Genomic DNA, 17,472 nt, shown 5'->3' on the forward strand with positions numbered 1-17,472 from the left:
GCACTTAAAAGGCAGACGAAGGATGGGAAGTCTGAGATACAGAATTTAACCATCTACCCTAATTCACAAAATAAGCAGGTGAGGAGAGAACAGAGGTTTCCTGGTGCTCACTCTCCTACTACCAGAATCACTGACAAATAAAAGTGGCTCCATCACTGATAACACATACAATACGAGATCCTAGTAAAACAGAAACAAACAGAAACCTTTAAACCTTGTCTTCACCCATTTTCTAACGTGACAACAAGGCTGCGTTTGTTCGAGGAAGTAATGTTTCAGGGAGCATGGATATATTAATAAACATCCAACTGAAACCCCTCAACCGAGCTAGAAAGATCTCTGACTTGTCTGTAGCAGCTCCCACCACTGCCAGCTCCAACAGGAGGGCAGTGAAAAGGAAATATACTGAAGGAAATAGTCTAATATGGTTGAGAGTTTAAATGGTCAAAACCCATATTCCTTTCTCTTGTTGCTAATATGCTGGAATTCTTCATTGCTAGTCATGTAACTTATTATCAGGGTGTGCTCAGAGGCAGGAGGAGCCCAGTTTCCTCACTCATGACAACCAAAGTTCAGAATGTGTGATGTTCAACAGGTGGATTGGAGTGATTACAGAAACAGATACTGGTATTTTAAAACCAGCCCACATGTAAAGAACTCCTTTAAAATACGAAGGCTACTGGGGTACAGACTGCACTCGGGGCTCTTCACAGGGATTCTCTTGCGAGGCACAGCTCTAAACATACACTTGTGGCCCAGTTCTGATCCTGTGAACAAGGTGACCTTTCAAATGTTCTTGTTTGCCCTGACTGGCCACACCAGCACACCAAGGAATTCTGCTGGCTAAGTTTTGCTGTTGTAGTAGCTGCTGTAGTTCCAAATACCAGCTAAAAACAAAACAGTGAACTCAGTGATACTGCTTAGAAAAGTAACAGCTGCTGGAGCATGGAAAGCTCCGGGACACGATGGTACTGCAGCATCTCTACCCTACAGAAGGTATGGAGCTACCCTCAAACCATTCTCACCAGCCACATCTTCCCTTGTGCTGAACTTCAGCTCAGACTCTCTGCCACTTCATTTTCTTTATTTAGCTATTTTCTAGTTTCTTTCAAGATTCCCCCAAAGACAAAGCTTTTACTGCATCTCTCATACAAAAGCTAATGCAGATGCACTAAAACCCAGACAGGAAGTATTTTAGCGTACGCTCTTCACTTACGATGCCTCACTGATTAGTTGTCCAACCTGGATTTCGTCCAGTCAGACCGGATTTCAGATTAGTAATAAATAGCCATAACCAAACATGACTCAAATTGAAGCACTACAGGATATTTCAGGTTAAAATACTCTAGGTGTAATAAATCTACATATCTAATGGGCTCAGAAAGCAGGCCATCAGCAGCAGACATTACCGCACCGCACCAGCCACCACATTGCATTTTGATCTATTAACATCTGTCAATGGAGATAGAAGAAAAGCAAACTCGTGGTTGAATATCATCACAAGAAAAAAAAAATGTACTTTGCTCTGAAAGCTGTTTGGCTTTGCCTTATGGATAAAGTTGCACCGTGGAGGTCCCGCTTTGTGTTATGGAATAGGCTGAAGCTGGATTACTCTGCTGGTTTGACGTTTCAGATAAACAAATCACTATTTATCAATCTGGAGCCAGTGGGAAAGGACTGACTGACAAATTACAGAGGTGTTCTTACTGAGGCCAATATATTTTATCAGCAAATAGCCTACTGTCATATGCCAATATTCTCATTGTATATTGTATGAGAGAAATGGAAAATGGAGGTCGTCCTTCCCCCCGCCAAAGGCCATGGAAACAGGAACAAACAAAGCCTTTGTTAAAGCAACAGAACCAGACAAGAAGGCAAGTCATGTTTGTGTAAGAACATTATATCCCATCCTCATTTTCATAATGCCGTTATGAGAGACACACAAGATAGAAAACTGTTCCTTCCTACAGTATTTCACCAGCGCAGCATCAGTTTGATAATTTTACCTGTCTTTGTAGTTTTTACTATGCCTAAAACTCTTCTCCTCCCTCCATCTAACAATATCTAGATTTATAAGAAGTGCTAATAGCTACAATAAAATCAGAACTAGGTACAAAACTCCTCAAATCTCCAGTCTGGCATTGTCCAGCCAGTCATTTTTGGTAATTCTTGGATCCAAGTCTTACAAACAAAAAGTTCAAGGATGGGGTTCTGCTGGCAAAATTTATACTACATATAAAATCAAGCGCAAAGTGGTGTGTAATGGTCAACAGAGAAAACAAACTCAAATAGGAATTTTTGTCCTAAATGCAAATCTAAAATGAGTGTTCAAAGGTTCAACTCAACTGTTCAGTTAATAGTACAAGAACAAACACTTAGACCTACTCAAAACTCTTAGTTGCCATTTTCACATCCAATAAGCATCAATGAATTGTGGGGGTTTTTTCCTCTATACAAACGAATTTCCTTTTCATACATGGTACAAACCTGTCTCTGGCATTTAAACTTGGATTCTGTGTTAACTACTTTTCAATTTGGGATATAAGGACATGGTAAATGAAAAGTGATCTTCTGTGTTTTGCTACACTGCAGCTTTACTTGTAATACCTCCCCATCACACCACACCAAGAGGAATTAAGTCAAAATAGAGGCACACAGATTTCTCGGAAGATCTTTGGCTCCACTGAAGCCAGGAGAAAAAAAAAAAAAAGGAAAACAATTTAGGGAATGAACACCTTGGAAACTATTCACTTCTCTTGATTATTTTGGCAGTGGAACCTGTCTCAGTCTTTCTGCCACACCTCTCTGTTCCTCAACACACAGCCCATGAGTATGTGGGAGCTATTTGTGTACATGCCAGTTGTTACTGTACACTTCCAAGCTGCAGGCTGGAGAGCTTGGTGATTTCCCTCTCTCCCAGTTTGCAGAACCCTCACCCCAAGCTCTGAAAAACAGCCTGTGGCTTCTCATGAGAGACCTAGAAGTTAATCTATACAGGATGGTACCCTTTAGGAGGAAGACAGGCCATCAGAGTGCATGTAGTATGAACACAGGGAGAAATACAAAGATGAAATAGGGACACTGCAGATCAAAGTGAGTTGTTGTGCTCATGGGGAGTTGGACTAGATGATCCCTAGAAGGTCCCTTCCAACTCCAACAATTCCATGATTCTGTGATTCGGAAAGGTGAAAAATTTGCCACCTTATTGTCACAGCATGTCTCATGGTCACTAGTAGCCCAATGTCTATCTTTGGCACTCCATCAGTGGATCCACACTGCTGAAGACATCTACACCAGAGATTAACCCCCAGCCCACAGGTCAAGGGGTGCCGAGTAGCTTAGGCCTGCAGTGCCTGGGGTTACCAGCTTCCTTTGGAGCAGACATGTCACCTCCATGTTATTCAGCACTTGACCTGGGTCTTCCGTGGTGCTGGTAAGAAAATAATTGGGGAGATGGGGGTGGTGTAGTTGAAAATCTTGAAAGTATGTGAAAGTCAGGCCAGAAGAGGGGTGGTTTTATAGTATGAAAACATAACCATCTTCACATACCCTGTGTGGAGTGGCAAAGTGGAGCACGGAAAGATGTGAAGGGTCAAGGTTTGCTGGGACAGTGGTAGAGTACTGGGTAGAGCATCGAGGTGTCTACACTAAACTATTTCCAGTGTAGTTCCCAGGCTTCTTGTCAGTGAAAATAGTTCATTCACTTCAAATGAAAGGTCATGAGCAAACTACTGTACATGCACTGGGAATATTAAGAGACTGGAATCTGGAAGCACACCGGGGAGCGTGATTATCTGAAAGTGCCATAGTACCCAGTATGGTACATTTCTATGAATTTTAAAGTACCTAACATTAAGCAAAGTTAAAAAAAAAACCCCATCCAGGCAATGTTATTTAGAGAGCAAACGTATTATCTATGATATTAGTGTCAGGCCAAGTCTAAGAGACACTAAACACCTGCAAGTCGTTAACCTTAGCCCCCACCCCAGGAACAGGACCTTTGCTTGCAGATAACAGAGCACTCTGAGAGCCACAGTAAAGACACCCAGTGAAATCTGTGTGATCTGTTCTCACTAAAAACAATTTCTTGTTTATCTGAGGAAAAAACAACCACCCCATTAGATTTCACTAGATCTTTGACTCCAAGGCTTCAGTAAAAAGCAACAATGACATCACAGGCTCTTCATTACAGCCTGAGTATGTTAAAAGATATTCCCACTACACACATATTACTGAGCTCACAGCTGAGTCATAATTTTCTTTATAAGACCCAGAATTATAAATTATAGAAATGAATCAGCTAGCCTGGAACTCTGTGGAAGAAAGCTTGCAATAAATATGACCTCAGCATCACTCTTCTCACCCTCCTCCCTCAGCGTACAAGCAGCCCTTCTGCCTCTCAGAAGTCATTGGTACAGAACACCAGGAACAAGCCAGAGCGGGTAATTACTGAGGCACAGCCCCTACAGAATCTAAACTGAATATACTGAAGACAGAACCAGTTAAAGTAAATATACTGAATAAACCAAAGGGAATTGCCTTGTTTTTAATAGCAGCTCCCCCTTAACTGGCTCAGCTTTCTGCAATCCTTCCTGCTTATCACTAACCGGAGACTCACATCCCCTCCACAGACCAAAAAATCTTACAGCTCAGTGTTTTTAAGTGGTTATATTTAAACACAGATATCTGAACAGGAACCTCTTTTCCATGAGACACATCTCCGCAAATCTGAACTCCGACCTTTCTAATGCAAAATCTGATGAAGGTACCTTGAGAGGCAACTTCCAAAGATTACCCACACCCCACCCATCTTTAACAATAGCTACATGAAACCGCAAATCTAATTTGGATTCATTACACCCTAATTGGTTGGGGACATGTTAGGGGACTTCAGCCAAAAAGGTTCTATCAAAGGACACACACAAACTTCAAGCTCTGGATAGGCAAGCTCTAAATACTTCCTCTGAAGCAATACAAGTGAAGAAGGGCTCCTTAGCATGACCTAACCTTCTGAGCAAACAAACCACTCCAGTTCTTCTAAAACGCTCCAGCAAAGATATGAAACATCTGGGCAATCTACTGGAAATAGGGGTGAATTAGAAATGTGGTCAGGTCCAGTTAACACGGATGAAGGGCATGAATGCCTAAAATTAAAGACTGCCCAGATTCTTCTGTAATTACAGGGTGCACTCAGATGACTCGGACAATTGCACACAGCTATTTTCAATGGGTTGCTGCAAGACTAAAGAGATTTGCATATCACATTTAGCCAAGCTACTACCAGGAAGCTTTCTGAATTCTTTCTTTCTGAAATCTTTTTCTCTTAAATGGAATACACAATAAAAAGTAATGCCTATTGACTGAGAAAAAAAAAAGAAATCCAGAATAACTTGTGGAACAGCAATACTGGTTATTGTATAGAGATTAAGTGGCTAGCCAAGATTGAAAAGGAAGCCAAATGACCTTCTATCCTCCAGGCTGTATTAATATCCCCTAGTTCAAATGGTTCAGGCAGCTGCAGTCTCCATAAGAATTGCCTTAACCTTTCTTTGAAACTTTCTGTTTCTATCCCCATCGTCCATGTTCCGAATGTTTCTATCAGCTATGTCAGTAAGTCACACATCTTGTTGCTGATTATACATGTATGAAACAACATTGCTCCAATAACATAAAATGCCACATGCAAATGCTGTTAAATTATGTAATTACAGCACAGTGAAATGATAAGGAACCCGTGCCAGCTCTTTAAAGGTTATCCCATTTGCCTCATTCCTGTTTACAAAGGAACCCCCTTTCCCATCACATTCCTAGGTTCTGTTTGCTCCTTGCCCCACTGCTGCCACGGATGTTGCCTTGAGTTTACCATTTATCATTTGCTTCAGTACCTGTGAATTAATGAGCCTTCTGAGCATAGACAAGGTATTAGATAGAGACCTTATGACTATTTTTTTTTTTTTTTTTTTGCAAGAGCATCAAATATCAGTTGACTACAGTAGTCACAGGGAGCAGGGACATTTAAAAAGAGGAGATTTAACACAAACTTACTGTGATGGATTCTACACAAAGATTTTTCAGCTCCCAACTATTTTAGTCTCTCAAAAGCCAGAGACCTGAGAGGACACCAAAAAGTCACGCATGACCAATTTTCTTCTTTACCTTTCCTAGTTGAGTCAGACTGGCAATAATAGGTAGCATGATGCTCTCAAGCTCTGTGCTCAGAACAAGCTCATCTGACCAAAGATGACTCGGAGACATCATTCAGGGTAAATAGTAAAGTCATTCTAAAATGATCTGTGCACTCTTTAAGCTCAGCTCTTTCTTCACGAGGTATTGAGGAGATCAATGACCTCTACAAAGGTCACTTGTTCACATTTTTTAGGTTTTATTTGCATCTTAATATATAAAGACTGACTTTTTAAAACGAAAACCTTGCCCCACTGCTGCCACGGATGTTGCCTTGAGTTTACCATTTATCATTTGCTTCAGTACCTGTGAATTAATGAGCCTTCTGAGCATAGACAAGGTATTAGATGACCTTTTTACTTTTTTTTTTTTTTTTTTTTTGCAAGAGCATCAAATATCAGTTGACTACAGTAGTCACAGGGAGCAGGGACATTTAAAAAGAGGAGATTTAACACAAACTTACTGTGATGGATTCTACACAAAGATTTTTCAGCTCCCAACTATTTTAGTCTCTCAAAAGCCAGAGACCTGAGAGGACACCAAAAAGTCACGCATGACCAATTTTCTTCTTTACCTTTCCTAGTTGAGTCAGACTGGCAATAATAGGTAGCATGATGCTCTCAAGCTCTGTGCTCAGAACAAGCTCATCTGACCAAAGATGACTCGGAGACATCATTCAGGGTAAATAGTAAAGTCATTCTAAAATGATCTGTGCACTCTTTAAGCTCAGCTCTTTCTTCACGAGGTATTGAGGAGATCAATGACCTCTACAAAGGTCACTTGTTCACATTTTTTAGGTTTTATTTGCATCTTAATATATAAAGACTGACTTTTTAAAACGAAAACAGATTTTGGCAAACAAAGGTTGAGGGTAGTTGCTGGCACAGTGCACATAACACACGATGAATGTATTTGAACCTTTCCTAGCAAATAATATGAGTTGTTTTGAACACAGATTACCCCACGACAACATTCTCATTACTAGAAGTCACCTACTTCACAGGTCTCCCTCTAAGCTAGTGAAGAAACAGGTGTTTGTACATATTCCTCAATTTGGGTCTTAAATTATCACTTTGCACATCAGCTTCCACTTGAATGAGAGAGAGGGGATGTATAATGCTGAGTTCACAGGGAGCTGACTTTTTATTACCCAAACGTACAGGACCAAATGAGAGCTAGAATAACCAGAAGCAATTCGATGGACATCTCTAGGCCACTTCAGAGATGAGATAATGGTGACAAAAGACATATATCAGTTGTGACTGGTACTTCTGTAATTTACACCACTGTCACATTCAGTGAGTGGGCAAAACAAGTGCTAGTTGTATCTGGAGAGGCAGAGGTGGATTACACAGCAAGACCAGGAACTAAAAAGTTCTCCTCATTGTAATATGCCCATTAGATATTGATGAGTTCTTATTTTTGCTGTGCATCTCTTTTCTGCTCTTTGGTATAAACGATATTTGTTACACCCACCTGCTGACAGCCAGCTCCCTGCTTGCAACACAACTAACACTTCCATCCATTAATGTCACAGAGAAACAGCCCGGGCTGTGTCCCTTCATTCCCAAGACTGCAAGAGTGAAGATGCAGCAGCATCCAAGGACCACACAGATACTCTGGGGAAGGAGGGAGGGAGAGAGGGGGAGGATCCAGCTCCCCTCTGCGTCCAAGACAGCAGCTCAGCTACTTCCTGCCTGGAGCCCTGGTGCAGAATTGCTAATGACCACACTGGCTGCTCCCACAGCTATTTCTAATTATCTGTATTGAGAGTTCTGAGATTAGCCATGTCCCGGAATTCCTGGGTGGTGGTGTAGGCTGCAGACTGCAGCAGACTCATGGTAAAGGATGGAGACAAGGCAGGGAGAGGTCTCAACAGCAAAAGATGTTCATGAAACAGGCAGCAGGGCTCGGCTCTCTCCCAGTTAAATTCACAGTTTGGAGCTGTTCCAGCTGGTGGCCAATCAATTCAGTGTTTTCACTGATTGTCATTGCAGCCAGGCAACACAAGGAAAGTGTCTTGGACTTTGGGATGGATAGAATGTAAATGCTATTTTTAAAATTACCCAGCAGGATAGAAAGTTACGCATGAGAGAGCTGCATGGGCGTTTATTTTATCCCTCCAATCAAGAGACTTGTATTTGTTTACAGGATAAAGCCCCTTATGTGAAAAAAGGTAGAGCTGGAGTTATTTGGCTACGCTGGAGAAGCACGTTTATGCATTGGCATCACTGTGAAGGGGGCTCACACACTGGTAATCAACCTGATTATTCCTGACGTGCCACAATTTGGCTACTGCATTTATTTTCCAGACCCAACTCTGGGTCCAGCTGGGACATACAGAGAAACTGCATGTACACATTCAGCTCTAAGTGTTTTTATTTAGAAAAAGAAAACATTTATTCTGGAAATAAGAATTGGGAATATCTTGAAATTTTAAGCCTGTATTTTCATTAATTAAAAACTCTCAAGATTGCCCTTTTTATCAGAGCATCTTCCCAAATATTTCTGAAATTCATCATCATCTGGTGATATGATGATCTATATTTTAACAGCTAGGGAAATTAAGGCAATGGTATTATGCAAGACTGCCAAGATCACCAAGGTGGTCCAAAGCAGACTTGGGAGCAAAACTCCTGACCCACCTATTGTCAGTTTTTATTTAAACACAGGATAATCCCACCTCTCTCAATAGCTTTTATCAAGAATCTCTTCAACTTTTGCACAGACAGGAAAAGTCTCTCTGAAGTCAACATCATCCTCTTCAGCAAAAATCAGAGAAACATGAAGAGAGCCAGAAACGTCACCCATTTCTCAGATACACACAGAATATACTAATAGCTTCCTGGGAAAAACCCACTGCACATATATCCTACTTCTAAATGTCAAAATCTTACAAGTACTGTTGATGCAGAGCTCTCAGTAAGCATGTACACCCTCTCGTAGCAGCAGGGACACGCCAGCATGTGGTACTTCAGGGTGTCATGGCTTGCCGGAGAAGAACCTTATTGCATCAATGGTATTGGTAAATATTAAGACAGAAAGCTTTTTCCTGCTTGCTCAGCAGGCTCTGGCCATCAGCCTCTCGTCTCAGGCACACACGTTGGTGTGGCAATAGGGAAATCTTCCCAGTTCTCCCCAGAAGAGAGAGACTCTGCCCTGACTGCTGCTCAGAATGAATGGATGCCTGCCATTTAAATCCGGAGGGGTTTCGTTCAGTGTTTTTCCTCACCCACATCACACAAACTGGGAGTTAGTTTTGCTGCTGATCTTCAGCACGCAAGGACACAGCACTGTGGGAATCCAGCCCTGCCAGACTGCACATCAGCTGTGTGTAACAGCAGCAGACGGGATGTACCTTCCATCCTTGTTGCTTGAAAGGCCTCACTTGGAAAGGCGGCCAGAAAATGTGCAAATCCACTCCTCTGCGTTACTGCTGAATTGCAGAGCACCACCGCCTCCCTAGTTCTCACAACTCTTTAAATATTTAGATAGAAATCTGGTTAATGTTGATACAGGAGAGAGAGATTGATACAGTTTGGAAACATATTGAAACAGTTTTATGCTACTTGTTGACACAAACACAAAAAGTAACACAGAAAAGGGTAAAAGAATCACTCCCATACCCAGGTGCACTCTTGTGACTGAGAAACAGCCTGGTTCTTGTCTGTTTTCTTTAGGACAGTGCACAGCTGTGCAGGGATTCTCAAGGCTTTAAAACTAAGCTCCATTATATCAGTGTCAAAGGAAGCGTTTGACTGATTGGCTTTATGAGCCAAGTCCCAGGAATTATATTCTGCCCATGTTCAGAGGGTTGATCCTGGTTCTTACCCTGTTCAGCTCTGATTCTTTCCCAGAACTGCCAGCCTGAGCACCAGCCCTATGGACCACAGTGGCATCTGCAATACAGTCTCTGTTCACCCTCCAAGTGGACCTCCTATGTGGTCCATAACTGAAGCGTAAAGCAAAATGCTCAGTTGACACTAAAAGATTGAGCCAGTAGTTGCTTAAGTAGAAAGATAATGTCAACCACCCACACTGATGACGTACAAAGAAGTAACAGACTTCTTGCTTCTAAATATAAACCTTCGCTTCCAGAATAAGGAAGATATCGTCAAACACAGACGTGTTAATGTACAATGGGCCATGAGGGAGCTTTTGCATCTCTTATAAAGCAGTTCCCCACAACCTGCAGCCCCAGGAACATGCCTGCTTGATGCATCAGCAACCAAAAGCATCCATCCTGGCTGGCTGTCCCAGAGCAGAGTCCACCTCCCCAGTGAGAACGCATTGGCCCTGTGACCACTTGACCACAGGGAATAAGTTATGTCCTCATCAGTCTATCTGCATTTGTACATCTTTGGGCCACACTTAATCTGCGCTGGATCTCATCCAGCCAGAAAATGAGTCAAAAAAAAAAAAAGAGAGAGAGAAATAATATAATGGAATAGAGCTTGAGAACCAAGAGGATATGGAGGAAATACTGTCTAGTACAATAAGAAAAGGCATGCAAATTCCTGTGAGAAAAAGAAAGCCACAAATTCATAAACAAAAAGCCAGTATTGGTCTGAGTTTAAACTGAATACAAAAGGGTGAAAAGCTTTATACCATTATCCACTGCCAAACCACCAGTCAACCAGTCTCTTGCCATATTTACTTGACAAACAGCAAATACTGCAACTGCCTTCATTTTTCTCCCTAAGCTTTTGCATCTTTGCTACAGGAAGAACGTGGTGCTATGCAGACACCAAATTTTGCAGTCTGATACATGAAGTTTTATACTTCTAGTAGTAAAACCATTCAGAACTACATTTAATGACTTTTAGGTTGTGTTCGGAAGTAATTTGTTTCCAATTTCTGTCTCTCAAGGCTGGAACAGCCATAATAGTAGGAATACTTCAGGGTAGGGTTTTTTTTCTTTTTGAATAGCTGAGGCACTATATGGGAAAGGCACTTTTATTAATATATACAGAAAAGACAAAGGGTGAAGTATTTAGACTCCTCTTAAATCCATATTTCTGGAAGCTATGCAGGCTGCAGTCTCCATGAGGATATTTCAGAGCCCTAAACCTATTTGTATTTTAAGGATGCTTCTAAAAACAATTCACAACTTTTGAGGCAAATATTCAGAATGGTTTGCTAATTTAGACTAAGCAATACAATGTCAGAGAGCATCGCCCTAAAAATAATTCCTACATACTCCTTACTCCTAAGCATACTTTCTAACACTGCACAATGTTCCTGGGACCTACTGCAAAGACAAATAACTCCGAATAAGGCATGGAAACAAATAAATCATTTTCTTCTAGCTTTGCTCACAGTTGCTAGCGTATTTTATGCAGAATTATTAAAAGGAATTTCTCCAGGAACTACTTGCACAACGTGAAAGCTACATAAAGATTGCTCTGGTTAGTTCTTTCACCGTGCTGTTGAGATTCCTCCAGATGGTACAAAATTGGATCTGAGGCTGGTCCTGAAATACCAGTAAGACCAATAAAATTTTACCAGCCATCTCATACTGGTGTCAGTGCTGATAGGGAGCAATGCCTCTTCTTCTGAAGACATCCATTGCCTTTATCCATAAGCTAGTGTACCAACACTGCCAGAGTCAGCGAGATGATATAATGCAGTGGTTTGAATGTACTGTATATACAAAATGCAAAACTTTTCAGAGGTATACCTGCCATTTCCCTTTGTCAGTTCTAGAACATTCCTCTCCTCCTATTTAGCATTCCTCTACTTAAGATAACTGCACAGATAGCTTTACTATAGAAGATGGTGGTTCTTCAACAAGTGGATCCCAAATGGGTCCTGTTAAACTAAATATCACTTTGATAAAAAGAACGACTCTTTTCACAACCATGGTGGGTCTCAGATTCTCTTTTCCTCTGTGCCATAGGATGGATGTGTAGTGGTTGGAAAAAAACACAAAACCAGTTCTTTTAAGTGAACAATATTCATTAACAGGGTAGCAATTCCCTTCACTCTCTGGAGAGGGTATATGTGGCAGAAACAATAATCCTCAGTTCTAATGATCATGGGTTAAGTGCCTCTTGATGTTCCGTGTTTTCACAATACATCTGTGGATAGTAATAGACTTAATCTAGAGAGGTTTGGCCCCTTGACAAATGGTCTCCACAGAGAGCAAACAGAACCAGGGCACTTAAATAACACCACAGCCGCTAATGATATGATTATGGAAGGTGATAATGCAACAAGAATGACTCTCAGCAGCTTCCAGGAGTTACGACTCATGAGAACAGAGCCTATTAGAAAAGAGGCACCCAATTTCTGCTTCACACTGTTGCTATGATGTATAATCTTTTTAAATAGATGAAAAAAACCCACAGGACAGCAGAGAAAAAGCTATTTTAACATAAATAACTTACTCTCAGCAGGCTTTGTGGTTTAAAGGACTTGTGGTAATTGAATTTCAGAGCTACAAAATCAGTTCTCAAGTCTGGTCATCTCATCACCCTACATTATACACCATGACATCAACAAATTCAGAGAGGCAGAAGAAAAAGTCTATGTATGTCTGGCAAAAGAGATCATGTGCCAGTGCATAATTCTTATAGGGAATCACATATTAGATTAAGGTTGGTTTTTTTTAAGCTGAAGAATTTCCTCAAGGAAGTTTTGCACAAAGCCACTGAGCCCAAAGCCTTATTTCACTACAATTCTTTTTACTGCTGAGATTTTTTAGCACCTCCCCTGCATAGTTATTCAAAATCAATGGCAAAACACCAGATAACATTCATCCAGGCATTGAAATATGACAATTGAAATAAGATGATAAATCATGCCACAGTTTATGCAATCCCTCTTTCATATTCTCTTCTCCTAGTCATTAAACTGATCTTCCTCTTTATTTTCATTCTAGTGATTATGTTTTCATGTTCTAAATAATTACTCTGAGTGCTCATATCTTTTTGATATCAAATCACTGTTTAAATAGGGATCTTAGAAATGACATAGCAGACTGGAGAAACATAGATGCTTTTATGTTTCCCCCCCAGTTACTGTAAACTCATGCCATTTCTTTCTTTAAAAAACAAACAAAACCCTCCAGGCCACTACTGATTTGTGTTGCATTTCTCTCAATTCCCTCCAGTGTCCCCTCTCTTGTTTTATGAGATTGCCTCCTGGGGAACATGCTGAAGTTCAAAGCCAGGGAATGTTCCCACTGTAGTCAATGCAAGCATATATCCCAGAAGCAGGATGTAAATTTCTATCTATAGTATAAGCCTTATGTGGATTAAAGCATTTAAAAGTGTAGCCTTGTGTGCTGGTCCCTAGGTCTTATCCCCAGATACTCTCCTAGGTCACTAATCCAGCTTTCCTCAGGGAATCTGGGACGTGGCTAGTAGCAGCTACTGAGAGTATCAGTTATTCTAATCCATTTTGCTTGTACTATTTAATGAAAACTGGTATCTTCAGAATTTAAACAGAAAGCAACCTCCCCTCTGCCTCACCAGCTCAGATCAGGAATTGTTACTCGACCTCAAAGGCAGCACATTCTACCACTGAAAAAAGAAAGTAGGAAGCCAAGCAACGGGACTTTTACTCTCTCATTCCACTGCCTCACGGAGCTGGAAACATTTTGCATCCAAAGTTATCTGTGGTTCTGGGCTCCAGGTTAGAAAGACCATGACAGATTATACTGGGATTTGCACAGATGATACCTCATAGACAGGGGTATTGTCTATGGAAAAGAAGTCACGCACGTCATCCGGGTTCTGCTTGGTGGAGTTTGTTACCTCATTCCCACCATTGCAGTAGTTAAGGCAGGAAGGAGGATGACGTTCTTTACTCCATTCCCATTCTTTGTACTCAAGAATGATAAAAACTCCCTCTGGAGCTTAATATCAGCCTTATCGTAAGAGTGCAAGGGTCTGGGAAAAACAAGTTCAAGAAGAGTTAGTGAATGCACCACAAAGAGCACAACAGGAATGAGAATCTGAGGAAGAATGTCCAAGAGATAATGCCTCTAAATGAAGCAGTGAAGATAGGAAGGCCAGACTCTCACCATAAATCAATACCGTGTTTATCCTTTGATTCATCTGACTTCTGCCCCAAGATCTTACACTCTGGGTAACAAGGCCCCCTACCCCATCACAGGCTGAGCTTCGTGGACTCTCCTGGATTACGCAGTGTTTGTCGGTGCTTTACCTGCTTCTTCTCAAAAACTGCTGAAAACTCATTCTGCCGCTTTAGAACGAGTAATGACAGAGGACAGCCATAAAAAGAGCCTCATCAGAGGCAGGAACCAAAACGACAAAGCTTTTTCCTGGACAGTCACATAGCAACAACATTGCAGCAGCAAAGACTTCCACTGTCCTCTGAAGCATGGACATACTTTCCTCCAGAGACTAATACTAAAAGGAAAAACAAATAGACCCAGATTGCCTTGCATACCTCCTGGGTGGCCTGCTATCTGATATGCAGTCAGCTCTGCTACTCGAGTTCAGCACAGAAAAACAAAACTCCTTTTCTGTTCTATCATGGAGGGGATGCTCTTGATGCCAGTCTGGTACCTACAGAATCAGGTTAGGCCTCTGTATTTGCAAAGTCACACGCTAATTTCAAAAAAGCAATACATTTAGTCCAACTTGGGTGTAATCAGAGTAAGAAAACTACAGGCTGACTCTCAGAGAACACTTCTAATAGTGAACTCAGACTATTGTAAGAGAAGTGGAGGAAACTCCCCATATGTGCCTTTTGAAACAAAAAAGGATAATACCACTGGGAGAAAGCGTGACTCAAGTGATGGGTTCATTGCCTTAACAGAAATTAGACTTGGAAAAGATGTATTTCATGAATAATTTTCTGAGGACTAGATGGGAACCTTCCTCCACACCTCTGAACCCAAGACCAGGAGAATTTCATGGGTTGAAATATGAAATAATTTAAGACAGCATAGAGCATACAATTTCAGGGGACAGTGCTGTAGTCTTTTAGGCAGTGCCACAGAACTGGAGGCTAAAAGCCAACAGTGACTTCATTCTAAGGTGTATTTAAAGTCAAGAGCTTTCCCTGATACCTGTCCTTCTGTGAAATTGGTGTAAACCAGATGAATATGCCAGTGCTAAGAAACAACTCAAGCTTTTATAGATCAGTTTACTTAAATGGAAAGCTACTGTCTTTTCTTCCAAACTTCTGCACCCTGCAGCTAATGCTTCATAAAGAACTGGTTGTGAAGAAAAAAAATATTTTATTATTTACTTTAAAAGATGGACTCTGCTTTTATTAAAGCCTTGCTCCAGGGTGCATATCATGTGGTGATAACTGCTTTTGTCTTCTGCTCTAAGTAACAAACAATATTATTCTTAAGAAAGAAAAATCTCAACATTATATCAAACCAAGACTATCCTGCACACCTAGCATATATCACAGGATGAACTGTTTTCTATAATTGCCTTCTACAGCTCAGTTACAAGCAGAACCAAAGGCCCAACTCAACTGTAGAGAAACACTAGCCAGAGCTTGCTAAGAACAGCCATGGCCATACAAGAACTGTACAAATCATTAAGCCTGTTTAACAGTGAAAATCACTCTGTAAAGAAAGGAGACATTCTCAAGAAGTCAAAAAATGCTTTATAAAATCCCATTAAACTGCAGCAGATTAGAAAGATTGGGGTCCCAAGCTGCAAACTGCATTTAGTCAAGGCCACATGAAGAAATATTTCTTTGATTTTACAGAAACGACCAATGAAAAAACTCTCACAATAGCATGTTGCCCACAGACACCTATAGAAAAAATACTAGAACGCGATTTCAAAAATTGATGCCAAATTGAAGTTGCTGCTTCAATACACACTGTTTCTCACCATCAGTGACCTTTGATGCAGTAAATATTTTGGGGTTTGTATACAAATTACTTATGACAATGTAATATCAGGGACTGCAGTGTTAAAAAATCTGAAGGAAGAGGATGGAAACACCCAGTAGAAGTAAACACGCAAACCCACACATATCTCTTTGAAGTGACACAGCTCACTGCACACCTAGAGGAAAGCGATGAATTTATCTCCAGAGAAAAGTAAAAATGTACTTATTCCCTTACCTGGTAACCTTCAGTCTTCTTTTGGCACCATTTCAAGAGAGCATTCCTCTTCGAACCACCATACTCCCGAGCCAGCGCTGCCAGTGGGTCCTTTCTCTCCACACTAATCCAGGGAAGCATAAGGGAGAAGAAGATAAATACGCTTGAAGTCGCTTAATTTTTACCAGTGTGTAAACAATACCTGTGTGACAAAGCAGAATAGCAGCACAGAACCTAAATGTAAACCAAACAGTAACAGCTTTCAGAGCTTGCATTCTGTGTTTGCCTTTAGATGAGACAAACTCAGTTGGTATTACTGCATACAAAGACCTGAAAGAACAGTGTATGGATATTCGATGGCATGTGATAACCCAGCATTTCTGCTATTATTTTCATCAGCTTTTCTCATTAAATTTTCAAGTAACCTCTTTGCTTTACACATTGAAAGCCAGGACTTAGGATGTAGAATTGAAAGAAACTCTCTAAAGAATCTGTAACAGCAAATTCACATCCAGTTGAGCTGCTGCATAATGAATTCTTAAACTGAAAAGTCTGGAAGCTGTATTGCAGTCAAGGCCTAGAGAACAGTTACAGGCCAACAATTGAAACACCCACATTGTCTTCACCCTACAGCATCTACTGTTGGAAACTATGATGGAAAATATGTATGTTTTTCTCAAGACGAAGAAAATTACGTGTCCAGCTTTCCCTTAGTCCTCAAAGCTTTTAGTTTTTAACTCACCATAACAAGCAAAGCTACAGTAAGATAATGGGGGTTGACCACTTGCACATCATGAAAATCTTGTATAAAATTGAGCGGCTCCTGACAACTTGCTATCCTCATTTTGTCATGATTGCTGATCTTACAGATAATCGTGGTTATTAAAATCTGAATTTTGGTATTTAGATCTGACACAGTGTGGTAATTCTGAACCAGACAGACGAGCCAGCAGAGTATCCACTGGAGACAGGGGACCCCCAGATTAAATCATTCATCTTGGTGCCCAGTAATGCTGTCAATCTTTCCGATGTTCTGTTTTTCCCCCAAAACTGAGTTGGTACCTGAGCTTGCTTTGGGGTTTCAGGCTGCTGGGGGTAGAGGTGAGCATTCTGCTGCTGAAGGCCATAGGGGGTTTGCTCAGGGATTCCAGGGAGGGGCTTTTACGGAGGTAAGGATCTGGTTTCAGCTCTTCATTTCTCCCCTTCAGAAGGTCTGTGGGAATTAAAAAAAAAAAAAAAAAAAA

The 17,472-nt window shown here is 41.0% G+C and overlaps 1 protein-coding gene across 4 annotated transcripts in view; it reads right to left on the reverse strand.

The window, feature by feature from the left end:
- SPECC1 (sperm antigen with calponin homology and coiled-coil domains 1) overlaps positions 1-17,472 on the reverse strand; it is a 96,803-nt gene that overhangs the window by 7,123 nt on the left and 72,208 nt on the right. For all 4 annotated transcript variants that reach the window (XM_014953192.1, XM_014953191.1, XM_014953193.1 and 1 more), the window contains 2 exons: positions 17,291-17,441; positions 16,250-16,352 (listed from right to left, as the gene is read on the reverse strand). In XM_014953192.1, the coding sequence (XP_014808678.1) occupies positions 16,250-16,352; positions 17,291-17,441 (254 nt within the window). The remainder of the gene's footprint in view (positions 1-16,249; positions 16,353-17,290; positions 17,442-17,472) is intronic.

The sequence above is a fragment of the Calidris pugnax genome, unplaced genomic scaffold, assembly GCF_001431845.1.
Source record: "Calidris pugnax isolate Ruff unplaced genomic scaffold, ASM143184v1 scaffold133, whole genome shotgun sequence".
NCBI classification, from domain to species: domain Eukaryota; kingdom Metazoa; phylum Chordata; class Aves; order Charadriiformes; family Scolopacidae; genus Calidris; species Calidris pugnax.